The sequence below is a fragment of the Thamnophis elegans genome, chromosome 14 (genome assembly GCF_009769535.1).
Source record: "Thamnophis elegans isolate rThaEle1 chromosome 14, rThaEle1.pri, whole genome shotgun sequence".
NCBI lineage: Eukaryota > Metazoa > Chordata > Lepidosauria > Squamata > Colubridae > Thamnophis > Thamnophis elegans.
Genome location: NC_045554.1, coordinates 49,188,233 through 49,213,814, shown reverse-complemented (window position 1 = coordinate 49,213,814; position 25,582 = coordinate 49,188,233). Strand labels below are relative to the sequence as shown.

Below are 25,582 nucleotides of genomic sequence, written 5' to 3'. Positions count from 1 at the left end.
TGCTGCCTTTGGGCCAAAGACCCCCTGGAGCAACTGGAGAGCAGCAGCCGCCTCCTCCACCACCGCTCTACACTGGGAGTTGGCATTATGGCTTCCAAGCACAACCAGAGGCCTCCTCCTCCTCCCTGGCCTGCTCTGTTTCTCTGCTGCTCCAAAGGCCTCTGGGGGGAGCTTGACTTGGCCCCCAGGAGGGCAGGCAAGTTGAGCAGAGCCTGGGGGTTGGTGGGCCGGCCCAGGAGTTCCAAGCACTGGAAAGGGGCGCATGCCCAGCTCAGGAATGGTTGCCACCTTCCTGGCTTTGCAGGCTGCCTGGATTTCTGTTTATAAAACAACTCTGCGGCTGGGCCTGTGATGCGTGTGTGCCTGTGAAGGACGGGGAAATGCCTGCGCACGTATTGTGGGGGCACATCAGAGGCTGAACGGATCTCAAGCACTCTAGAGCAAGGGGGGGGGCTCTTCCCCTCCCTCCCCCCCCAGTGCAGAACAACAACATGCCAGGGTAGCCTGGCAGCCAGGCACCCTTCCTCCCCCTCACAAAATATGAAGACCGAAAGGTTCAACCATAGTTGCGCCAAGAGCATTTAAACAAACACATTTTCCTAGCTTTTATTAGTTAAAAAGGGACGGGATGTAATCACCGCAGCCTGCAAGAGATGGCCTGTTGGGAGGGCTGTCTTGTAATGGAGGCAGAAGAGGGCCCCCTCCCCAGCTGCTGCTCTTCCTTGCCTCCGAGCCAGAAAGAGGCCCCTGGAGGACCTCAAAGGGAAGCAGCTGCTGTGGCCCTTGGCTCACTCGAGGGAGACGGCTGCTCTCGGCCTCCACACTGGGGCTGCCTTTGCAACTGATGCCCATCACCCCCCCTCCCCCCAAACTTCTCCCTGGGAGAATTTCTTGGCCAGACGGTTGTTTAGCTTTGGAGAAAGTCCTGACCATCCCAATCAGGCCGGCCTTGGCAAGGAGGGGCCCAGCCAGGCTCCCCTGGACTTTTCCTAGGAGAAAGGCCCCCGTTAGAACCACTGGTGGGGGAAGAAGAGCATGACAGGGGCCTCTGCAGCTCTCTCCTCCAAAGAGCCAGCCAGGTTTGGCACAGTGGCTGGAAAATCAAGAGAATTCGGGGGAGATTTCCCTTTGTGATGGGGGAGGGGAAGAGGGAGAGGGGGGTGCAGAGGTAAAGCCCAGAGGCCACTCCAGATTCTTCTGTTTATTGTGGGTGGGGGGAGGGGAGCCAGAATTCAGTCCCAGTCTCCCCCATCGCCCTCGGGGTGGTCATCTCGGGGGGGTTCCTGGAACTGGATGTTGGCCAGCATGTCCCGCATGGCCGCCATTAGCCGGTTCACTCCCTGGTTGAGGTTCTGCCCGGCACCCGGCTCGGCTTCTCCTCCGGCGCGAACTTCCCCCTGTGGTGGGGCAGAGGACAGGGAGACCCACAGCCAGGTCAGTCCTCTGGAAGCCTCTCCCCTCTCCCTGCCTTTGGTTCGCTAGGTGACTCCCATGGCCGCCCATCCCCCCAGGGGGTTCTGGGCAGCCATCGGGGGCAAAGGCAAAACCACAGCAGGCAATCTGCACGGTCATGGCTCATCCGGACCCCGGAAAGAACCCACCGGGCAGGATGGCTCACCAAATCCCTGGCTGGTGCACCGCAGCTGCTCCAGACCTATCCCAATCTTCCCCTCTCTGCTGCCCTTCACCCCACACCCCCTGGCCCTTGGAGGGGCACCAGCTCCGCCCACCCCCAGCCGGGCCCTGGACACACCTGCTGTTGCCTCTGGACAAGCTCAGAAGGACACCTTACCTGCAAGCTGAAGTTTGGCAGCAGTGAGCGAAAGAAGAGGGATAAAGTGCTTTCGTTGCCCGGATGAGCCGCTCTGGAAAGACAGGAAGGCCGAGTGGCTGAAAGGCTGGCAGAGGAGGGGGGTCTCCCTGGGGGGCCTCTTGGCTTCCGCTCAGGCTGGCCAGGCCAAGCGGCGCCTCGGAACTGCCGCCCGCACAAGCCAGCCGGGAGTGAGGAAATACCTTTCGGGCCTCGTGTAGGAAGCAATGGAGTCCAGGGGTGGCAGAGGATCGAACCCCATGATGGGCTGGGAGGTCACTTCCTTGAGAGAGGAAAGCAACAGGTCAGGGGTCATTGTGGCCATGGCCATCCAGCCTCCCTCTGCTGAGTACTTGAATAAAGCATCTTTACTACCCCTGAGAAAGACGGGCTTTCAACCCAAAGGAAGACCAGAAGGGGGTCAGCCAAGCCAGGCACAAGGGCGGAATGGAAACACCGCCAGGGAGGGGAGGGAAACAGGCCAAAAGGTGAGCAGCCGCGTTGGATCCCTCACCGGAGGTAATGCTGCTGTGGCTTCCCTGATCTCCGAGAGGATCACGTGGCGGTAGACGTTCCTGGGCGCGTTTTGGTACCTAGCCTTTCGCCTAGAGAGAGGGGGGGAGAGGGGGGGGAGAGGGGGGGGAGAGAGAGAATGCCAACAGTCTCCTCCAAGCAGCTCCCTCTCGCCCGCCCACCCCTGGCTCTCCCAGGGGCACTGAAGCAAAAGCACCCCCGGGTCCTCCACCCTTTTCTGCACCGAGTCACAAACTGAGCTTATGGCGGGAGAAGGGGCAGCGCTGAACGTCCTGAGCGAGAACAATTGTGGGGGGGGGGTGTCACCCAGCAGGGAAAAGGCCCCATCAATCACCCAACTCACTTTTGTTCTGCCTCCTCCAGAACGGGCTCCTTGGCATCCACCACCCGCAGCACTTGGTGGACGTTGGTCTCCAGCCAGGCCATGACGCTGGGCTCCTTCCAGAGGGCGTGGCTCCTCCCCAGGTAGAGGGAGACCAGCTGGCTCAATGCTGCAGGCACACTGGGGCGAGGGTGGGGGGGGGAGAGGGGGCTTTTAAGGAAACTGGGTCCTGGGGGACGCTTGTTCCATCACTGCTTTGGTGCCACTGTTCCTGCAACCTTTCCTCTTGCCGGAGGTGAAAGGAGGCCAAGGGAGAGGAATTCCAGGGTCTTGAACCCCCAACCTCACCAGCCTCCTCATTAGCCAAGCAAAACTGCAGTTATTAGGAGCAGCCTTTGCTTTTCCCCTCTCCCACAGGCAAGACTTCTCTTCTCCTCCCCCCATTATCGATTTCTAAATGGCTTTCTGGCCATCCCCACTTGGAGCTCCCGCCCCACGGAGGCTCTCCACGTCTCCCGAGAGACACAGCTGTGGCCCTACAAAGCCCCCCGCCCTTTACCTCAGCTGGGCTTCCAGTCCAAAGAAGGCATGGGAGGCGACCACGGGGTCAGGCTGCACGCTGCACCGGTCCAGGAGGGGCATCAGGGCTGGGAGGGGCAGAGGAGAGAGTCAGGGCCTTCCCTGCAGGGCAAAGGGGCTCAGGCCACCTTACCAGTGCTTGGTGGTGGTGGTGGGGGGACTATTGAGGCACAGAAAAGGCCTTCAGTCTCTTTGTTCAATTTGACAGGAACTCCTCTGTGTGTTTGTACTTATGTCTAAAATGTGACATTTGGCGCTTTCCTTAATTGCAATGCCACCCCACCCCCCTCTCCCACCCCAGGGGCCCCTCCTCCTCCTCCTCTCGGCTGCAGGTGTGAGCTGGGCGGTTCTCAGGGCCCCACGTACCACTGGGGAACATAATCAGAGCCTGCTGGATGAGGCTGTCCGCTTGCTCCCGGGCTCGGCTTTGCTCTGCCTCCGGCTGGTCTTCCTGCTGGCTCAGAAAGAAATAGGCCAGAGGGACGGAGAAGGCGAAATTGGGCAGCTGGCTCAGATTCCGATGGCCCTAAGATTGGGGGGGGGGGGGAGAGGAAGACACAGATGTGAGCAGTTTGAAGAGGCAACCTCAGAGTTCTAGGAGAGAGGCGGGGAAGGTGGGCCTCCAAGTATCTGCCTGCCCCCACCCCCTCTCCAGGAGGGCAGCCTCTGTCCTTAAAGGGGAGGCAGGAGGAGCAGCTGTTCCTGACAGTCTGCAGAGCAGCCCCTGCTGCTGGCTGAAGTGAGCGCTTTGGGGAGGGGGCAGCAGCTCGGATCCTGGTGCCTTTCAGAAGCCCAGGCAGACCCTCGGGCAAGGGGGGCACCCACATGCCAGTCAGAGGCCTAGGAGAGTGTGAAAGTAGGGCAGGCTGGCATTAAATCCACCCAGCCCAGTTGAAAACCAGAGTACTCAGCACTGGAGCCTTTTCTGGCTTAATTGTCTCAAAGCTCTCTAATTAAAAGATAATTAACAGGAAGCAAAGCAGAAGAAGACAACACCTGGGGGCATTAGGGAGGAGGCCTGGACTCCCCCTCTGGCCCAGAAAGGGGGCCAGGCAGCCAGCTGCAGATCAAGGAAAACGGGGGGGGGGGGGGACTGACCCCTCCTTTGAGGAGTGGGCCGGTGGGGCTCCAGCTGCCTGGGGCTCTGCTTACCTCCCATTCCTGGAACATGCGTGTCAGGAAGGTGTACTCTCTCGCTCGCAGGGACAGCAAATCCACCATCAGGAGCATGCACAGCGGGTCATTCTCCGGATCGAGGCTGGGGGGGGATAAAAGGACCACGACTCTTTCAGGACAGCTGCCTGAACGGAAGCCACCTGGCCTTTGGCGGAGGGAGGACCAGCTGGCATCCCCAGCAACACCACCCCCCCCCCCCACCTCCGGAAGGCCACCTGAAGATCTTCACAACCTGGTTTGGGGGCCACACACGCCTGTCCGAAGGTGGCATTGGAAGAGGGCCGCCCCTCCCCCCTCTGAGAGCAGCCCTCACCTCAAAAGGAGCTTGCAGACCTCCAGGGCCGTCCGGGGGCAGCCCCTCCTCTCCAGGAACAGCAAGTGCTTGAAGAGGGCCAGGTAGAAGGCTCTGTGGGGGACACCGGGAGGGAAAGGACGTGAGTCCAGGGACGGGGAAGCCTGGCCGAGCAGGGCATCCACGGGGGCCCTGGCACCCAGCGGTCGCCGGCTAAGAAGCAGCCGCCTCCCTCCAAGTCTCCAGGGTGGGCACCCACCTGTTCTCCGGGTGGCGGTAGTCCAGCCTGCAGGTGCCGCTGGTGAGGCTGAAGACGGGGTGGAAGGCGCACTCCAGGGTGTAGAGGGCTCTCTCTGCAAAAACGGCAAAAAGGCATTGAGGGCCAGACAGGTTGGAAGCGTCGCTTTCCGGCCCAGAGCTTCCAAAGGGACGGAGGCATTTCTCCCTTCTCTCTCTCTCAATGGGCCACACTTGCCCCGTCCTTACCAATCAGGTCTCTGGCCATCTCCTGGTCCTCCTGCATCCGGCAGACGTCGCTCAGCTGCAGAAGGGAGTCCACGTGGTACGGATTCATCTGGAGCAGCAGCTGAGAAGGAAGCCGAAGAGCCGGACTGAAGGGCTTTCTGGAGAAGAGCAAAGCTAACCGGGGTGGAGGGTCTGCTGGGAGGGAACGGGGAAAACTGCCCCCTTCACACCACTCAAAGCAGCGTTTGGGAATCCTTTGGGAGGCTTCCAAATTCAAGAGGCTGGTGGTCAAACCGAATGCTGGCCTGCGTTCCTGGCCCCTACCTGGCCCCCGGAAGCCCCGGCCTTCCCCGCCATCCTTCACTTCTTCCCCCTCACGTCCCTTCTCTCCCTGAAACCTCTGCTCCACCTCCAGGCTCAGGTTTATGGAGTCCACATTCAGCAAATGTAATTAAGTAGGGGCTGTTTTTCAGAAGTCAAAACCTTCACCCTTCGGACACGGGATCGCTTGTCAGGGGCACCTCGTGTCTATTTGCCACTGAAATCATGTTGTTTTTCATTGCCATCAGTTATGCAAAACACCCTGTGCAGCTTTCTGTGTGTCACCTTCTATTGATCCAGGAAAAGCCACCTCATTGCCTCAAGGGACTGTGCTGAAAACAAGCTGTTGCATAAAAGCAACCCCACTCCTTCCCGTTTTCCAAGAACTGGCATTCCTGTTTGTCAGAGACCCCAAATGTTCCTCAACTGCGCTGAATTCCCCCCTGAGGAGCAAGGCAGGCGGAGGGGGGGGGGCAAAGAAGGCAGAGCTGGGAGTCATTCCTGGACAAAGGGGCTTTTATCTCCCAAACCCTCCAATTTCAAAGAGCCACATTTATCCTGGCTGGGAAGAAGGACGGAAGGGGGGAGCTCTCCAATCAATGTCTTCATTATCTGCCTAATGTTAGGCTAACAAGTTTGGCCTCTCCACGCTTTGTATTTACCATCAAACTGTTCACCAGTTAACACAGCTGGACCAGTTCCAGAAAAGTCTCAAAAGCAGAGCCTGTTCTCCGAAGCCCTGGGGAAACGAGACGCTCCTTCGCTCAAAGATGGTCAAGGTTTAAATATAGCACAAGTGTTGGCTTAGATCTCCCTGCGCTGGACTCCCCTTCAACCCCATCTGCAGACAGGGGAGCCTCTTCTCTGCCCTACGAGACCCGACTCTGGCTGTTCTGCTCTCAGCGTCAGCAGAGGGAGGCCGTGTGCCCATCGCAGGGATGCAGACAGGGGGCCCGATGCTGAGATGGCACTCGGAACCGACAGAGAGGTCAGGAGAAAAACGTTTTCGGCACCCAAAGCCCTCACAACAAGAACAAAAACCTACCATAGGCAGGTAGAACCATGTTTCAAGGTCCTTTTATAAGGATATGTAACTCTATTGATTCGAACTGTTGACGTACATACCTCGAGGGGAAGATTTATCAGACACCTGCATCCCTTTTTATGATGAGATAACATTCTCTCAGAGGACGCAGCTCAGAACCCTTCAGAATCTTCAAGGGGCCTTTGGGTGCCTGAAGGGCTCTGGCTCCATGCGGAGTGGGCCGGGACACACCTGTGGCCCACGAGGGTCACTCGATCCCTACAGCCTAGAAGGGCAGCCCACTGGGAATGGTAGGACACACACCTTTGGAGGGCACCAACTGGGCATGACTCCTGAACAAGCCCAGAAGTCAAAGTTGGAATGGAACAAATCACCGCAGTTGAAAAGTTGGTGAATTTGAATTCGTGATTTTGGGCGTGCCTGAGGGAGAACCCACCACAAGATTGTTTGGGTCCATTGATTCCACAGCATCCAAGAACTTGAACTGCACCAGCTGGTACTCGCGGTTGTGCTCAAAGGCAAAGTGTTGCTCTCCACGCCTGGTTTCTAAAAGCCTCATGGAGATCCCTGGAGAGGTTTGTCGGGGAGGGGGGAGCGAGGGGAAGAAAGAAGGTGGTCAGCCTGAATGGAATGATAATCCAGAAGCGAGAGAGTGAAGGGTCTGTCAATCTTTGCCACTTTAAGGTACGTGAACTTCAACTCCCAGAATTCTCGGAGAATACATGCTACCTATCTCACAGCTGCCATGGTTGAGAAACACTGGAGAGAAATTAAACTCTGGAGGCAGGAATGCTAAGATTGGGTTTTTTCACCCCCTTTCCAGCTGGATGGTCGATTATCCTCTCTCCAAATGTACGAGTCCAGATCGGAACTTCAACTGCAGCCCTTATCCATCTTCCCAAGCCTGTCTTATACGCCTCCAAGCTAGAGAAATCCAGACGGCTATGTGGACATTTCCACCTGTTATTTCGGGGTAAAGCAGGAATTCCTCCTTTCTTCAGCCTTAAAACAAATCTGGAATTCTCCTGCCCAAAGCTGGAGAAGAGTATGAACAGCCCAGAATGTGGGCACTTAAGGAAGTATTCCTACAATTGCGAGACAACAGCTGGTGCCCTATAAGGCCTCTCTTTCCACTGGCATCAGAAGAGAAGTCGGTGGCCACAATATATGGCAGCTCCTCAGCTCTGCCACTCAGTACCCAGCAGGGCATCAGAACAGACAGGAGCCTTTTCCCCGTCCCAAAGTCAGCCGAGGTGTCAGAGGCTTTGGGAAGGCCTCTCACCTGTTCTGCTATGACGCGGCCAGGTGTCCTTGGGTGCTGTCAACCATGTGCTGCGTACATACTGGCGCTGCCTCTGCCTTGGCCTGGAAAGGAGGAGCACACTTTAAGACGTGAATTCATACATCAAAGCCTTTATCTATCTTCTAGTTGCTACGCAGCTGCAACAAAGCCCACATGGGTGATGGGGTTGTTTTCAAAGCCCTATTGATGCATCCTGACCCCCCTCCCCCGCCGCACTCCAGGCGATCACCAGTCGTTAAAATAAGCACAGCCTTGTTTTTGGAGGGAGAGAACATGGGCTTCCTTACTGGGAAAATGCCACCGTCTCTGTTCTCCAGCCAGGAAGCGCTGAAGTGAGCATCTTACAGCACCACCTCCCGATGAGCACAAAGATTAAACAGATGCAACAGAAGAGGGAATAACCACATCTAACATCAAGGCATGTGCTTGTCCTCACATGCACACAACGTCTGTGAGAAAGACGGATATGTATGTATGTAGGATAGAAGTGTTATGAGTTGTTTATTGCTTCTTTTTTTTTTTTAACTGCACAGTATTTAAGTGATTGTATAAAGGAAAATGAAAATGTAATAAAAGAATCTTTGATTAAGAGAAAGACGGATTTCAAATCTTTGTCCGAGTTCATCAAAGGAACCGCGACCAACTGATTTCTCCCCAGCAAGACACAGGGCAACCCACAGCCTGTCGCCTGCATCCTGGGCCAGGGCTGTGTGCTGGACCTCCCTTGGGGCATGAGGCTACCTGCGATAGTAAAGTGTGGCACAAAGCCCCTTCTGTTTCAGCCACATCTGGACCATCCATAAAAACTCTCCGTCCAGAACTGCCATGGTCCCAGAGCAGCTCAGAGGAATCCCAAACCGGTCCTTCCCTGGAGGAGACGTATGGACCGAGAACGGACCATTTCCCTTCCTTCCACACACCAAGGCTCCCAGGCAGGGTGGGGCAGTCCTTGCCCCAAGCACAGTCTAGCAAATGGCACTCCCACCACAATGTTTCCCCAGATTGTGACTGGTGTGGCCAGATGTGCTGCTTTCCCACATAATCCAGAGATAGGTTTCTATCTCACAACACTGGATCTCACCTCTGATCTCCCAGAACTGCCCGGGCCCCGAAGTATCTCTTCAGCTCTGTCTCCGGATTCAAGCTCCTGGAAAGTTGGGAACACAAATCTTGCCTGTCATTTAATGCCTACATCCTATTCGATGCAGAGAAGACGCTGTTGTGTCCAAAACCTTGCTCACTTAAAGCCATCCAACTCAAGATACAAGGTGCTTTTAATTGTATGCAAGCAGCCATTGTCTACTGGCCCCTCCTCCTGCCCTGTGCTGAATGGCCATGAGCAAAAGCAGAACCAGAGGTTCCACCCCTTTGGCCCCCTGCATTGCAAAGGCAAGAGAAAGGAAAAAGGCAGACGCAGCCGAAATTACAGCCTCATATTGGAATATTTTAGGCAAAGCCACCTGGGTCACATTAGTAGTACTTACCCTTCCTACTAGGTCAGCGTGCCAGCCGTCTCTCTGAGATATGGCTGGTGAATGGAAGAAATGTGGTTTACCAGGCCACAGGTCCCTGACTGATTCTTTTCCTTGTCACCACTCAGGGTCAATTCAATTTCCTTTAAATGTTTTCTCACAGGCGCACTTTAAGAAGTTCATAAGTGCAAGAGGCATGTCACAGGTTTGATAGCAAATATAAGAAAATACCACACATAAGTTGTTCCTCTTGAACTCTCCCTTAATTTAAGCTGCCAGGAGCCTCAGCACTGATGTATAGCCTCAAATTGGTTGTTTTATCTACAGCACACAAGACAGGGTTCTCCCACCACCGTCCGTCTCTTACCTGTGTTCAATGTAAAGAAGAGGCCGGTTATCTGTGACCAGCCTGCTCTGGCTCTGGCATGGGGGCCCACTGGAACTCTCAATGCTCAGCAAAATGCTTTCAATATTTTCCACTTGGTCATCATCTCCAAGGAACTGTTGAAAAGCAACAAAATCAGCCAAAGGGCTTCACTCTTCTCAGACAAAATCCATGTAAAGGCAAGTCTCAATCCTCATTAACGGTCCCCTTCCTATTAATATGGTCCACACTTCCTGGAATCATAGCTGCCCCATCACTGAACATAGGACAGCCATTTGCCCAGGATTGTCTGAGAATCTGCCCCAGACAGGGCTGAAGGCTTCCAGGGCCCCTTTCAACCCTCGGATTCTGCTTGAGCTTGGTCTTTGCACAGGTTTTACCTGTCTTTGTTCCTTGAACCACAAGCTTTCTGGTGACTAAATGGTCAAAATTCTATAGAGCTGTAGTTATAATTCTGTAAAGGTAGCATAATATTTTAATGTTTTAATTCCACATGAAGTCTCAAATTCCTGGCAGCAAAGGGAATAACCATGACTTTTTCCACATGCCTCAATTGGTTTAATTCATTCAGCACTTCCATACAAATGCTTAATCCTCAAACCTAATTCAATTTACCAGAGCCTCGCCTGAAGCATTCTTCTTATTCTTTCTTTTCTTCTTTTTCTTTCGTGATTTGTTCTTTGCAGTAGACTTTCAAAAATGAAAATAAAAGGTTGAAAGATGAATATAGTGAAGCATGACATAAAAAGTATGAAATTCAAACAGGTTATCTAACTCAGGAAAATGTCTAAGTTTCTGTTTAGGAGCTATACAAATATCCAAAAGTTGTGCCAGCAAATAAAATTGCAAATAGTAGCCAAATAATATTATACTCCATCATATCAACATAGGAGGAAATGGAGCCCTTCACAAACTCAGGACCCCAGAACCAGGGGCACAGCAAAACCCTTTCAAAGGCCATCCAGGTTGGGCCATTGTAAACTCTCAGGAGAGAGACGTTCCAGCAGAAAGGCACTATGGAAGAAAAGGCAGGCCTCCTGCTCCCTTAGCCAGGAGTTTGCCCATCCTGCCAGATTGGACTGGATGGTTATAAACAACTGGGAGTAGACATTCCTTCAGGTGACCAAACCACAAAGGACTTTAATGATGACAAACAGCATCTTGAATTGCATCTGGCTACCAAGGCAGCCTCCAAAACAGTTTGTTACTATTATTGCCATGAGCTGACCTCTTTGCGTGCACTTTTTGTATAATTGTTTTTCATAACCTGTTCTACGTTGCTTTGTTTCTCACTGATGAGACAAATCAATTTAAAGCAAAATAGGCACCATTGTTTTCTACAAGATACTTGCCATTTGGTCCAGCTGTTCCACCTCTCCCCCATCCTCCCTCTTGTCGTGCTCCAACCCTTCAGGTTCGGCCTCTTCAGTTGTCGGGTTGCCTCCTTCCTGCAGTCGGGATTCATCAGTCTTCTCTTTAGACTCATCCAGGTCCTCATCCAGTCCTTCACTGTTTATCTGCACAGGATAAAAGTTTCCCAGTCCACAAGCAAGCATATGGCATAACCATCAGTTGGATTCTCTGTCTCTCTCTCTTAACGTTACAGAGAAGACCCACTTAAGAAGGGCGGCCAGCAGCAGGATCAGGAGAGCAAACAAGAGCACAGGTTTTTTCCCCACTAATAGGTAACTGACACTGAGAATTCCTCCGGGGCGCAAACTTTGGGGAGACACCCCCAGTACTACCAACTGATTGCAGCCACCCACAATGGGCAAACTGGTACTGGGAACTGGTAGCCAACTCCGTGAAAGGCACCGGGAGGCCCCAGCCCCTCTATAGAGCCCCCCCCCGGCCTAGGGACAGAGGCGATTCCGGGGCCGCGACAGCCTCTCCGGGGGCGGTTCTTGCCCTTCAGACCGGAGGCTGTGAGCCCTGCTGGGAAGGCAGGGGGGAAGCCGCCAGGCTGCTGAAGGCCTCCGGCCGGGCCGCGACAGATCCTCACCAGCTCGAAGGGATTCGCCACCCGCTCCAAGGGCTCCCTCCGCGTGCCCCGCCGCCTCCTCCCGCCGGCGGAGACGGGCGGCGGCTGGTCCCCCGCGACCTCCTCGTCCTCGCCGCTCCCCTGCGTCTCCGGCCCTCCGAGGGGCGGCTCCTCGCCCAGCAGCCCCTGCCCGCGGCACTCGCCCCGCAGCCGCCGCAGAGCCCGGCGAGACATCGCCACCCGCAGCACCCGCGCCGGGAACGCCGTCGGACCGGAAGCCGGCGGCACAACCCGAAGGAGAGCAGGGGGCCCGTCTAGGCACCGGCCGTCGCACTTCCGCTGCGCCGGCCACGCATGCGCGGCTCGTCCCGGGCTGTGCCTAGAGGAGCGAGAGCGTCGCCGCCGGTTCGTCTTTGCGGAGCCCGGCCGGGTCGGCGCAAGGCGGCAGGAAGGCCGAGGGCAGCCGGATGGGATGGCTGCGTTTCCCTCCTTTTGAGTGTAAGGCTGAAGGCAGCTTCTCTCCCCGGTGTCATCCGTCATTATTCACCGGACCCCTCGCCCCGCCTCTCTTGCCCCCCCCACCCCCACAACAGCCCTGCGAGGTTGTCTGGCTGCAAAAGAGGCAGCACACGCCCCCCCCCCCCCCCAAGTCACCCAGCCGGCCTTCCTGCCGCCTCCTGCTTCCCCGAACAGCTCCTGGACCCTGCCCCGCTCCCACCAGGCCTTCGGAGGGGTGGGTGGTGGTGGGGTCGTGCGGTGTGTGTAGGAGGGTGTCAGCCAGGGCGCCTCCCTGTAGATCAGACCGTCCTCTGGAGACCAGCTTGGTCCTGACTCTGCCGGCTTTTTGCAAAGCCCTGGAAACCTGGCTTTTGCCGGTGGGCTTGAGGCTCCCAGGCGTGCGGTGGGAACCGTTAAGTGGCTGTCCTGTTTTGGTGGATGCGATTATCTCAGCCGTGACTTTTATGCCTTTCAGGATGGTTGTTTTATATTATTGATTTTTTGTGGTATTGTACGTAGCTGTTTGCAAACCTCTTGTGTGTGAGATGGGTGGAATTGGAATAAATATGGTTGAGTTAAATATTCCACATAATCTTATATTCAAGAGCTGAGTTGGCAGATTTCGGGCTGCTGTGTAACTCTCAACACTAAGAACTTCGTGACCCAGACCTCCAGCACTCCCAACCACCTCTAACCCTTCTTTAGAGCAGTAGAATTTAGGAGATAATTTTGTTGCAGTCCTATTAAACAATCCTTGTGGATCTATTCAAAATTGAGGAATTTCTGCCCATTGTTCTTCTGGAAAGAGAAAAAGAAGAGCTGTCACAGATCAGTTCCAAGGCTCTGTGTGGCTCCTGATGGCTGGAATGCCACAACGGGGAGCCCTGGAATAAGCAAGTACACCTTCCAAAGCTCCTTTAACCAATCCCTTTGGATTAACCTTGCAGCCTACATTGTATCTGTGCTGGGAGAGTAAAATAAGTGGGGAGAGGGCAAAAACCTTCTCTAAACAGATACCGACAAGCTCTTCCATCTGGAGTTTTATCAGCCTCAAATTCTCCCTCTGTTTGATGAGTCTCCCCTTCAGATGACTGCTGCTGACCAGGGAAATTGTTACTGGCTCCAGAGTAGGATTTACAGAGGAACATTACTAGGTCTTTTTCACTTTACATTTTATTTACACTTCTTTAAAGTACACGCTTCATATAAAACATTGGCAAAGGAGGACGAGTGCACGCAGGACTGATAAGGGGACAGGGAGCCCGCTTTGTCACAGAGTGAGCGGATCAATGCGGCACATGAAGGTCAGGTCAAATGTCAAGCAAACAGATTGGCACAGAGGACAGGAGGAGGGGGACCCCTAGAACGCCAGCAGGGGAAACAGCAGCTAAGTCCTGACCTTCCTCTTCTGTTCCTGAAACCTCCCTCTCCGTCTACAAATATCTCCCAAAACCTCCCTTCCACATTTGAGCTTTGCTTTCTGACCACATTCTTAGTTCTAGGCAACTTCTTGATTATGGACACAGCACACAGCCACTGATGGGTTATGTGCAAGTGATTCACTGTGCATCCATCTGTGCACAAGGGTGCATTTCTAGCATGAAGTACCCCCATGCCATGTTAGCCATGGGCATGTGGGCTTTGCAAAATTGGGCATATCGAATTATTATATTTCTAGTCCCCCTTTTTAATATATAACGCGAGGCAGCAAACAAAACGTAATACTCCTACCTCCCCTTTTCCTCACAACCCTTTGAGGTGAGATGGGCTGAGTCACCCAGCTGACTTTCATGACGAAGGCATGAAGAACTTGGATCCCTGATTCCGGGTCAGCACCTTAGCGATACCAAAGTGGCTCTCAACTCAGTTGAGCCCTGTGATGCTAGGCACAAAACTGGCACAAGATGAAGGCTTCTTCCAAAACAGGCTACTGTGTGGCAGGGGAGCAAGGGAGGGGATGATGGCATGCAGAAACAGGTTTGGAGGCTCTTGGCAAAACCCAGAGGGCCCCGGCCAGTCCCTTTCATTTGAGAAAAGAAGGCCTGAACACGAAGGAGATTCCTTGTGCTCCAAGACCATCAAAGGCCGAGGGCCAGTGGCATAGGGCTTCCCTTGCCCCAAGGCCCACTTTGCAAATGCAGCGGAGTTCCTGGTCCAAAAAGCCCTGTCAGAATTGCACGAGGCTCAGAAGGAAGAGCAGGGCTCAGATGTTATTCTTGTGCTGCTGGGAACGCGAATAGGAGGGATGGAGGTTGCGGAGTCTCGCTTGTCCTCTCAGGCAGCTTCCATGAACACTGAAGGCAGCGTTGGATGAAGTGGGCAGCCAGCGAGGCAAGAGGGAGGGATTAAGAGGAAGGTGGAATGAAAACCTGGAGGAAGGGGGGTGTCTTTCCCCCTGCACGTTGATTATGCCCCCTCCCACCCACCCACCCCCAGCATGCCAGTTCAGCGTTTGGGATCATTACCCAATTTCTAAATCCTCCAGCCAGACTTCCTGGGGCTGGCAGGTTCCCAGAAAGAGCCACTAAGTCAGGTTAACCAGGCCAGCCTGCAGTGCCCCAAGTGTGGCTACTCATTCTCCAGCAGCTGCAGAACCCCCATCCCACTCCCTGGCATGGGGCCAGCCTTACCCAAGATACTGGGATCTGGTCTGGCAGAGGTGGCTCCAGCTGGAACTGGCTCCACTCCCAGGAGGAAGGGTCATTGACAGAGCCCCCCCCCCCTCCTTCCAGGCTTCAGTGGAAGTCAGTGGAAAGAGGGCAGAAACCAACCTTCTCGGAAAGCTCCTGCAGGACAGGTTGGGTTGTTAAATAAGCTGCAAAGTATCCACCACATGCTAAGTTGCTACTCAAGTAGCCAGTTTAGCTTGCAGTTTGCACAGCTTAGGGCAACGTGTAAATATGGGCCCCTTTACGCAGGAGCCAGGATTTCCTCTATACAGACACGGACACAGTCCAAGCCTCCTCTGCCGCCACAAAGATCCTGGCAACCTCCATGCTTTCCTCCCTCCCTTTGCAGATGGCTCTTAGCAGCTGGGAACAGGCGCTCTTATCTCTAAATTCTTATAAAATTAGGTATTTTATTATTGGCTGTACAAATAAGACACACTCCTGAATCTGTACAGGGAAAATAAGAGGGAAATGTCACCCTTTTTCGTAGTCTTGGCGGGAGACCCGCCTCGTTCCTTGATCTAGAGAAAAATGACAAGCGGGGGCCACAGAAATGACAAGGAGCAGCCAGCAGCTCCGGAAGGTGTGTTCAGCAGCAGCAGCAGCAGCAGGCACGTGGCTGTGAGAGAGCCCCCTTAGCAAGGAAGCCCAAGGCCGCAAGGATGTTTCCTTCAGAGACATCAGCGAGGGGTCTGGAGAGCTCCTCCAGAGGAGGCCCTGTGGGGAAAACGGCAGGGAAGAAGCTGGCCTCTGCCTGGCAGGCCCCCTTCCTGCCTGCCAGCGTAGCTGGACCCCTGGTGCCCAGGCTCCCTCTGGCTGACCTCCAGGCTGGGGTGGTTTCAGCAAAGTTCTCGTTTGCCAGTGAAGGGGGTTGCCATGCTGGTCAGCTAAAGCAACTTATCCGCTGTATAAATATAGAGTTATCTAGAAGGGTGTGTGTGTGTGTGTGTGTGTGTGTGTGTGTGTGTGTGAACACAAGCAGCAGGCAGGTGTCCTTGGAAGATGGGGTGGGCTGGATAAGGAAGCTGAGAGCCAGCAGACCCCAAAGCTGCATTTCCTCTGCCAGAGAGTTGTGGCTGCCTGGCCTTCGAAGGTTGGATGGCAGAGCTGGAGAGATGGGTGTGTGTGTGTGGATGTCCCAGGGGCCTCTAGCTGGAGGAGATGTACAGGGACTGGGTTTTGCGGCTCCTGCCCGGCTTGGTGTTGAGAATGTCCATGCTTTTGCGGCTGGAGCTGACGACGTCCGTGACGAAGCCAGAGCAGTCACGGCAAACGTCCTTGAGCACCGCCCCGTGGGCATAGATGCAGGGGAACTCTTCCTCCACGCTGCGCCAGCGGGTGCCCTGCAGGGAGCTGGAAGGCAAAAACAGGGGGCTCTTGACCGGGGCACCTATGCCTGATGCTGCGCCCCCCCCCCCCCCAAGAGCTGGGCTAGAGCAACCTCAACCGACAGGCTTTGCTTGGCTCCAAGGTCTGTGTCTCCACTATCGGAAGGCCCTGGGCAGCCTGCTCTTAAACACCCTGAGACACGTGGCTTCATGGGACGGCCTTGAAAGGGGCTTCAGAAGGTCCCCCCTGACTGTGGGGTCTGAATCTTGAGGGAGATCAGCGTTATGCATCTTCCAATTGTTAAGCTATAATCCCTGGCCCTCTGCAAGCCTTCAGCGACTGGAAGGGGGTGCAAGAGCTGCACCCAGGAGCCAGGATCTTTCAGGGGCTTCGGATCCATTTCTCAAGCCAAATAATCTCCTGTGCGTGAATGGAAAGGAGATGGGGACAGATCTGCAGCTGAGGCCACGTCAGAACTATGGTTGGTGTCTTAGTTTGCAATCCTATCTGGCCATGGTTCAAACCTCCGACCGCAGAGAGTTGAGGCCCTCTGCCTGCAAGCGCCTTCCGGAATCCTCTGCTGGGACCGCAGCCCCCAGAATTCCCCTTCAGCTGACTCGATGGGCGCAGAGTTCTGCTAGTTGACCTCTCAACCTGTCTGGGATTTGAGTCCGAGGCAGCTGCCCAAGATGACCAGAGCGGGAAAGGTCTCGGCCTCGGGGCTCCCTGGCTGCTGATCTGCCCATTCCGAACAGCCGAGCAGGAAACGGAAGACGGGGGAGAAGGAAAAGAAGCGCCACCTACTGGAAAGTCTCCTGCCGACGGGCTGGGGGCCCCTTGGCTCCCAGAGAGCCCTGCAGCGTCTCGAAGCCCAGGGCGTAGACCGGGATGTGGGCAAGCTTCTTGGAGGGCATCTTGATCTAGAAGGGCCAAGCAGGAGGGGCTGAGCAGAGGGCTGGGCTGCTCCCCAGAAGACCTCCCCCGGGGTGGGCGGGGGGACTTTGCCTGGGATTTCGGGAGAGCAACTTTACCTTCAGGCTGCAGGAAGCGCAGACAGACCTAAAGGCGACAGAGGAAAGAGGAGGCTCAGCCGGGAGCTCCGCCCACCCCAGCGCCTCCCCCGCCGGGCGCCTGCTGACTCACCTCTTGCAGAAGAGGCAGGTGGGGGGCCAGGAGAAGAGCGTAAACTTGGTCCGGCAGCAGCAGCAGCTCTGAGCCAGAGGAGAGACGGTCAGCAACGGCTTGTCTGGGGGGGCCCTTTGCCCCCACCCCCCACAGCCCCAGGAGACCCCCCTGGCCTCACCTTCCCTTTCTTCAGGCTGGTGTAGAGCTCCTTGCTGTGAAGAAACTTCTCCATCTCCGCCTTCACCAGCACCCGGCGCACGTTGATCATTTCCTCCACCGTCAGCGCCAGGCTTTCCACGGGGTGGCTGAACTCCTGCTGTAGATGGGGGGGGGCAGAGTATGGGACCAGAGCTGCCCTGAGCCAGGCCAACTGCCCAGGCAGAGAGGGCAGGTCTCCCGCAGTCAGGACTGCAGTGGAAACACCGGCCTTTACACTGGATCCCCTTCCTCCGACGGTCAGATTTCCACAGCCAGGGAAAACTCACGGGAGGGGGGAGGGAGGGAGGGAGGGAGGGGCTGGCTTCCGTGTGGGGGAAAACCAAAGCACAAGGATGCTTAGCAAGTAGCAAAACCTCCAGGGGCCCAAAGGAAGCCCCTTCCATGCGCTCAGGTTCCAACTCCAGAAGGAGAAGGAGGGAGTGGAGCTCTTGCTCTTGCAATCCTCCCATTAAAGTTCTTCGGTGTTGCCATGTCCTGACTCTCGCTCTCTGGGCCGTGTTCCTGGGACAAGGACCAGGCTTCGGGCGGCCCAACCGGCCTCGGGTACCAGAGGTCCTGCCACAAAGCGGGTGTGAAAACGCACACCGCCCAGGTTGCTTACCAGCCACAAATATTTCAAACTGGTGTCTGTGACCGGAACAGGGTTGGCCTCCAAATTCTCCTGCACGGAACCCAAGGCGTCTTGTTTACCAGGACACGAACTGACCCGAGGGTGGTAGCGAGCCGGAACTGAACCTGAAGGAGAACGGAAGGGAGCCGGCCAGTCAGAATCTACCCAGCAGGGAGAAGAGGCCCTCCAGCTTCCCATGAAGACCCCAGGGGGGGGAGTAGCTGAAGCAAGAGGCAAAGCAGAAAATCAGTAGCAGCCACGCCCAGCCAGCATTCACAAATGGAAAACTCGGTCAGCAGCCGTTGCCCTCCCTGCTGCTCTGGGCAGGAGAGGAGCCCCTTCCGCCCCTCTCCCCCTCCCCTATCTCCCCAGGCTCTTTCTCTCTCTCTGCAGTTGGGCTGCAGCCTCTCCGCTGGGAAAGGAGGGGGCACACAGAGAATGGTGTCCCAAAGTGGGGCTACCTCACAAACAGAGGCTCACTTGCCCATGTTTCCCATGCTGGCCCATCCGGAGGACACGGTACCTGAGCGAGGCCTCGGGTCTGACCGGCTGCTCCTTAAGTACTCCAGGTGAGGCTTGCTGTCCTCACTTTCATCCCGAAAATGGGCCAAGTCTTGCTCGGAGAAGGAACGGTCCCGCTTCAGCGGCATCAGGGGCCCCGGCTCCTGAGCCGCCTCTGAGCAGGGAGAGTCGTCTTCCTGCAGAAAAGGGACCACTCAGCCCACCTGCAGAAACGCCGGCACCCAGGCCCCCTCCCCCGAGGTCAGCCCCCGAGATCAGAGCAGGCCGGCATTTCTGCCCTCAAGGAGAAGGAACGCTGGCGCTGGGGCACGCAGGCACGAGGAAGAGGCCTTTGGGAGCATGGTGCCAAAGGCCCTAGAGGGTGGCAGAGGTTTCCAGAACAGAAGGCAAGGGGCAAAGGGAGGAGGAGGAGGAGGAGGAGGAGAGGAAGCCGACAGGGCTGGACTGCAAAGTCCGCTCCAGCAGGCCGAGCTGCTCTTCTGGCCCAGAAGGCAGGAGACGAGGTCCAGCTCTTACTTCTGAGACAAACATCTCCTCCATCTCTGCCAGCGTGGGTGCCTTCAGCAGGACCCTCGGCCTCTGGCGCTGAGGTGGGGCACCGGACTCTGAAACGGAGAGGTTGATGCAAGAGGTCGATTTCATGTTGCTGGAGCAGGCATTCAGCAGGCAGGGCAAGGAACCAAACCCTGGCAGGACAAGAGGAGAGGGCAAGGTGTGGCACAGGCCACCTTCTGTGTGGGCACGCAGGAAACGCCAACCCGGCCTCCCTTCTAACAAGTGGCATGCAGAATAGCCCGGCTTTCCTCAGCGTGGCACGGGGCCATGTTGCCTGTCCAAATGCCAACGTGGGCCAGAGTGGCAGGGCTGAAGGGTGGCACCCTCTTCCCCAGAAGAGACTCCCACGCTCCCTCCTCTCTCTGCCTCCTCCTTTTGGGATGATCTGGAGCTGCTTCTCAGTCTGGAGCGCCTGGAGACGCCTGCAGGACTAGACTGAGATGGGGGCGTTTTCCCCCAAGACCCCCCAGGTTCTCTGCTGCCTTTGCCGTCTCATCCCCGGAGGGAGCAAACGCATCTCCTCTAGCTCCCAGGACACCCCCACCCCTTCTCCCCCTTAAGGACAGGCCCACCTCTCTGGTCCCGGGGCTGCAGGGCCACTGGCCGGAGCTTCCGTTCCTGCTTGATCTCCTCCAAGATCTTCTCGTGGAGGGTCCTCTGCTGCTGGGGCAGGGGGCGCAGCCTGCGCTCCGAGGCCTGCAAGAGGGTGGGGAAGCCAGAGAGCCCCGTTCCACTCTGGAGCTGGAAGGAGCCCTGAAGGCCACCAACTCCGGCCCCCAATCGGAGGCTTTCCAGAGGCGACCGAAGGACCCTGCAAACCAAGCCAGCAGGGAGACTGGACCGCATCATTCATAGCATTCGGGGCACCCAGAGCGAAGCACCCTGGCCAGCTGCCGCTGTGGAGATGGCCAACAGCTCAGCTCTGCCTGGCCGGAACCCGCCTTGTCCAATCCAGAGAGCAGCCCCAGCTTTTCCCCCCAAAAGAACTTCCTGTTGGGCAACTGACAGTCCCGAATGAAGGGTGGAGTTTTGGAAGCGGTCAAAGCAATTCGGGTGGCTGTTAGTGCAGCCCCCAAAGTCCCCCCCCCCGAAGGCCCTTCCCACCCCCATCCCAGGAAAGTACGCAGAAGCAGCGGCTGGGCCGACCTGTCTCAGAGGCGGACGGGATCGTATGAAATCCAGGATGAGCTCGTGGGCGTCCTTCTTCACCCTGGGCAGGATGTCTCTGTCCACCTGACGGGGATCCACACAGAAGAATCAGCCACAGCTGCTCCTCTTCTCCAGGAGCCGCAGGTGACCCGGGACGGGGGCTGCTTTTTGCTTCTTTCCAAAGGCCCCTCCGCCTGGTCTGCCTTTGGGGTGGCTTCTGTAGGGCTCAGGGGGAAGAGTTGCCGACACCCCGTTTTAAGTGGCTCCTCCCGCTCTGCTCTAGGGCCCAGACCCACATGGACAGGTGGCCCCTGGGAGGGAGGGGACGGTCCCCGCTCCTCTCACCATGACCTTCCGGAGCTTGTAGTTCCGGGCTCGGATGTCCTGCATGAGCATCTCAAAAGGCGTCAGCTGATACTCTGTGGGGAGGGGGTCAAACTCCTTCTGCTGGACCTTCTTCAGCTTCACGCCATTCCGCAGTTCTCGCATGAGCTGCACCCAGAGTCGAGCCTGCAAGTCACAAGCCAACAATGGCACCAGAGTCGGCTTCCCCCAAGCGGTGCTTGAGGCCGGGGAGACCCCGGGGACCCCTTCTCTGTGGCTCTGGCTCTGAGCTTCCTCCCCGTGGGACAAAGCGGACCGTCTCTCCCACGTGCTGGGAAGGTCTGGCTCTGGGCAGCCCCGGGGACTGTTCTCAAGGCCAAAGCACAGCCGTGACTGCACAGCCTTATTCAAGCCTTATTCTTGCAAATGGTTCTGTGGGGAGAGCCGGTGGTTGCAGATGTGTGTTTAAGGAAATAAATGTTACTGAGCATAAAGTTCACATCAGGTGTGCCTAGAGCCGCAAGGGGAGAGCTCTGCCCTCTCTCCTCCTTGCTTCTTGAGGGGGAAGTACTTCTCTGCGTAGAGTATTTACACCCAGCCCCACCCAGAGAGATTCCCGGGAACGTTCTAAAAGCCCACCATCCACTCTCTTCTCCGTTTCCCAGCCCGCTCCGTACCCAGTCCGTGTTCTTCAGGCTGTCCAGCTCTGCTGCCGATCGGTCCTTCAACTCCTCATCCTTCAGTTTCACCAGCATCTGCAGACCAAGAGATGGGAGCAGGTGAGCCCCTCCCACTTCCATTGCATTCATGGCGGCATAGAAGTCACGGTGGGACTGGGATGGAGTGGGAAGGGCAGGGAGGGGCACGCAAGGCTTCCTCCGGGGTATTGAGGAGGAGGGAGGGGACGAAGTCCTTATTCAGTTGGCTATTTTGGGCCAACAAGGAACTGGGACAAGAACCAGCTTTAGAAGGGGAAGGGGGGAGACGGGTCACAACTTCTCCAAATGGGAGCCTGACTGGCAGCTGTAATACTCCACCAAAGGGACGAGAAGCAAAGGGCAGGCGAAGCGGAGAGCAGCCACAGCTCTCAAGAGACCTCAGGATGCCCAGGTGGGAGAAGAAGGTTGACTTCCGTCCTTCCCCCGTGGATCGCTCCAGTCGTAGAGTTTGGAATTGCTTAAGGCAGCTGCATCCGGGAATCCCGGCCTCCCAGTTCCAGCACCGGCCTGGGAGAAGCCGGGCGACGTATGTGGGGATGTATTCTGTTTCTCACCAGGACGCCTTTGGCCGATGCTCTCCTGGAGCTCTTCCCTTCCAGGCCAAGAGAGAGGAAGCCAAGGGCCCCCGTGCTTCCCCCCCACCTCTCATGGGTATCATCACCCTGTCTGTCCCTCGGCCTGCCACACTTCCGCCACGAGGTTTTAGAATAGAATCGGTTCCCCCAGTGACTGTGGAAATGACTTCTCCACAAACGCTTTCCCACAGGACAACAGCGCCTTTCCCTGGAGAGGGCTGGGCTGAGAGTCCCTAATTATGGGCTCTCATTAGCTACTCAGGGTTCCTCCCAAGAGGAGCAAAGCAGAAGCCCACCGAGAGGAGGACGGCCTCCTCGGGCAGCCGCCCAGCCTCCCTCCATCCCAGGAGGGCTCCCTCTCTCTGCACGGGAGGAGGAAGACCGGAGCCTCGGCCAAGTCTCATCTGAGCCACGCAGGCGTCCTGGCAAAGAAGTGTGTGGGGGGGGGGGTGCCTCCCCTTCCCCCCTCCCGGCTCTTAGTTGCACCAGCTGTGCAGGGGGGGCCCTGACGAGGGAGGCAGCAGAGACCCCTCCCCTGTTTCCTTACACATGTTTCTTACACAGGAACAAGAGGGCTGGGGGCTCGCCTGGGTGGGGCCTGTGGCTGCTCAGCTGCCACAGGAAGGTGGAGTTCCTGCAGCACCCGCAGAGCCTGGATGGCGCATGGCCATGGCTGGGCTGGGCAGCCGCAACAGGGCAAGGGCTGCCCATCTCTCTGGCGCTGGCAGCAGACGTCCCAGGCAAAAGAACCTCACGGCTGACTCTGCCCACCGGGATCTAATTCGTGAAGAATTCTCAAGAGGCAGCCTCTCCCCTCTGCCCTTTGGTACCCAGTTCAAGCCATCATTCCTCCCACTAGTCCTTGGCCAGCTCTCCTCCCTGCGGTCATCAGTGGTCACAGATTCTGCTGGAAAGCCCCAAGATAGCCGCATGTCAGCTTCTCCAGGTGGAGACCTCATGCCCACTTGCCCCCCCCCCCACCAGGGCAGCACTTCAGGAATTGCCTCTTTAGGTGGCGAAGCACCCAGGCCGGCCCCACTCACTTCCTTGGCATCCCGGATCTTGGCCAGAAAAGCTTTCAGCTCCACCGTCTCGAGGAACAGCGCCCGGCACACTGCCTGGTAGTGAGCGTGGGCCTCCTGCGGCTGGGAGAGGCGGGCAGCGCAGAGTTGCATCACTTGGCTGAATGTGCGGACCACGCTCAGGGTGCCCTTGGCCACCGCCTCCTCCTCTTCCTCCTGCCCGCTGTAGCCTTCGTCTGCCGTGCTGCTGCCGTTGCCGCCGTCTCCAGAGTCCCCGTTGGTCATCAGGTCGATCAGCCGCTCCAGTTCGGGGCTCAGCTCCCGTTCCTCGTTCTCCTCCAGGCCCCAGTCGAGCGCCCGGTAGATGACAAAGCCCAGGGACTGCACCATCTGCAGCGGGGGAAGAGACTTCTGTGTTATTCGAGGGCTGATGGAATGGCTCTCATGCACACCCTTTCCCAGAGATCAGCCTCAGGGAGAACCTGCCAGTCTGGGGTCTTCGGAGGGTGAGTGGGCTTGGCGGCAATGCCAAGTGGCTGTGCCGAGGCCAGGGTGCACCAGGGTGCTCAGATCCTGGCAGGTTTGGGGAAAGGTGAGAAAATGGGCCATCTGATCTGCTCAAGCTGACGTTTTCCACGCTTGCCAATGCTTTGCTAATGAAAGTGGCACGAGGGAGGCTCAGTGATTAGCTTTTTAAGAGACTGTTGGTGGTTGCCAGACTTAAGAGTTGCCAAGGCCAGCAGGAAGAGAAGGTGGACTTCCCACAGGGCCCTCGGCCACCTACCTGTGCTTCTGCTGCAGGTGCCAAGGCCAGGGGGAGCTCTGCAGAGGGAAGAGGACACCGTTAGAAGACGCCAGTCTCAGAGAGACCGAGAGCGCCGGGCTTCCTCAGCTCGAGGCAGTTTTAAGTACCCTCCTGCGCATCTGAGCCCACCCCAGACCCGAGAGCCACACCAGAACCAAGCAGGCCCCACTCTGGCGTCTCTTCTTTTGGTAAAAGGGCAGAGATGCCAAGTGGGTAGAGTCTACTTTGGCTGGTTCAATGGGGAGTCTTTCTCCCCATGTTGGGTTTGGTGCACAGAGGCCAGCTGTTCACAAAGCCAGTGTGCCCGTGTGTGCAAATGAGATTTAGGCAAGTGGCGTGTTGCTTTGTCCACGTGTAAAATATTGGGGGCGATGGGAGCTCTGAGCGGAATGGAAAAATGCGGAAGGCCAGAATTTACAAACGGAAGAAGGGAAGAAAGATTGCAGCAAATACTAGGAAAAGAGTCTCTCCTTGTGTAACGGATTTCTAAAAACAGAACTTTCAAGATGCTGGTAAAAGGGACTTTCCTGGGGCATTTAGGGCCAGTTTGAAGCCATCTTAGCACACGCCCAATTCTGACCCCCATTTGCTGCCATTTCCCCGTCAATCATCCATTTAAAGTCCCAAACGTCTCTCTAGGGAGACGACAAGATGTCCAACAGGCCCATTTCACAGCTGTGCTTTCCCTTTGGGGACATAACAGTGCAAAATGGACAGATGTGTCTGTGCCTAGGGAGACGTCTCCCCCTTCTCTCTCTCTCCCTCCCTCCCTCCCTCTCTGTTGTCTGCTGTCTCATTTCTGGACCGGGGGACGATGGGAAAGGATGCTAAAAGAAGATTCTAGGGCTCACTTTCTCCAGAGAGAATTAGATGAACTGTAATCAATAAAATGAAGTTTGGCAAAAAGGAAGAAAGAAAGAAAAAAAGGAGAATTAGGCCATTAGGAGAAAGCAGAGAACTACTTAATGCAGCAGCGTAAGAAGAGCCAAGTCCTCATCTCTTTTCCCTCCCCTTCCACTGCCTGGCATCACCCAGAGCCAAGCCTGGGGGAGGGGGCACAGTGCAGTCCTTGGAGCCTTGTGGGTAACTCTTCTGCGGCAGCCTCTGCCCTCCTTCCTTCCTTCCTTCCTTCCTTCCTTCCTTCCTTCCTTCCTTCCTTCCTTCCTTCCTTCCTTCCTTCTGTCCGTCCGTCCAGCCACGGAGGCTGAGGGGAAGCAGTGGAACTCCCTATCCTAAAGCTGCCCGTCTAGAAGCCGACTCTGCTGAGCCGTTGTGACATACTTGGCCCCTCCAAGGCAAATTCCATTTCAGCTGGTTTCCGCTGCCCTCAGATGGGGGGGGGGCAGGTGCCCTCAGCAACATCTTGCACAGCGCTCTGCTCTGGAGAACCTGGGAGAAATCCCCTTCATAGGGACCGCTTGGGGGAGCTTCTCACATCGGACTTCCTCTTCCTTGGTCTCCTTCACGTTCTTAAACTAATCCAAGTTACCCCTTGGGAATGGTAAGGGCACAGTTCCTGCAATCCTACCATTATCTTTACCAAAAAAGTATCTGAAGATGAAAGCTGTACAAAATGCACATGTGCATTAAATTGGGAGAATTTGCTTCTCAAAAACGATGCATTAGATAAAACTGAAAGAGAAACACACATCTTTGGAGCAGATAGATACATTTTTGTGCAGATTTAAGGGGAAAAAAACCCTCAAGCAATGAAGCCGTATTGGCAAACTCTAATTATGTTCCTTTGCCCACTGTGGCTGATGGGCTGCCTGCACT

General features: G+C 56.2%; 3 protein-coding genes across 6 annotated transcripts in view; 1 reads left to right on the top strand and 2 right to left on the bottom strand.

The window, feature by feature from the left end:
• Nucleotides 1-1,186: 1,186 nt before the first annotated feature.
• TCF25 (transcription factor 25) lies at nt 1,187-11,996 on the bottom strand. The gene is made up of 18 exons (XM_032230372.1): nt 11,707-11,996; nt 11,057-11,221; nt 10,320-10,394; nt 9,687-9,820; nt 8,929-8,994; nt 7,827-7,909; nt 6,981-7,111; nt 5,200-5,299; nt 4,973-5,066; nt 4,735-4,827; nt 4,398-4,503; nt 3,612-3,771; nt 3,226-3,313; nt 2,688-2,846; nt 2,325-2,415; nt 2,014-2,093; nt 1,793-1,865; nt 1,187-1,397 (listed from the first exon to the last, which is right to left on the bottom strand). Exons 1-18 carry the CDS (start codon nt 11,917-11,919, stop codon nt 1,233-1,235), a joined length of 2,076 nt encoding a protein of 691 aa, XP_032086263.1. The 5' UTR covers nt 11,920-11,996; the 3' UTR covers nt 1,187-1,232.
• A 57-nt stretch (nt 11,997-12,053) lies between these two features.
• Nucleotides 12,054-25,582, top strand: part of FANCA (FA complementation group A) — a 46,830-nt gene continuing 33,301 nt past the window's right edge. For 2 of the 4 annotated variants that reach the window (XM_032230367.1, XM_032230371.1), the window contains exons 1-2: nt 12,055-12,183; nt 21,351-21,464. In XM_032230367.1, the coding sequence (XP_032086258.1) occupies nt 12,153-12,183; nt 21,351-21,464 (145 nt within the window). In that variant the 5' untranslated portion in view covers nt 12,055-12,152. Of the gene's footprint in view, nt 12,184-21,350; nt 21,465-25,582 lie in introns of all 4 variants that reach the window. The other 2 variants (XM_032230368.1, XM_032230370.1) reach the window with 2 other exon arrangements.
• Nucleotides 15,243-19,774, bottom strand: SPIRE2 (spire type actin nucleation factor 2). The gene is made up of 8 exons (XM_032230378.1): nt 19,174-19,774; nt 18,659-18,833; nt 18,127-18,260; nt 17,485-17,622; nt 17,325-17,392; nt 17,213-17,240; nt 16,986-17,101; nt 15,243-16,205 (listed from the first exon to the last, which is right to left on the bottom strand). The coding sequence occupies exons 1-8, from the start codon at nt 19,297-19,299 to the stop codon at nt 16,001-16,003; spliced, it is 990 nt and encodes a 329-aa protein (XP_032086269.1). The 5' UTR covers nt 19,300-19,774; the 3' UTR covers nt 15,243-16,000.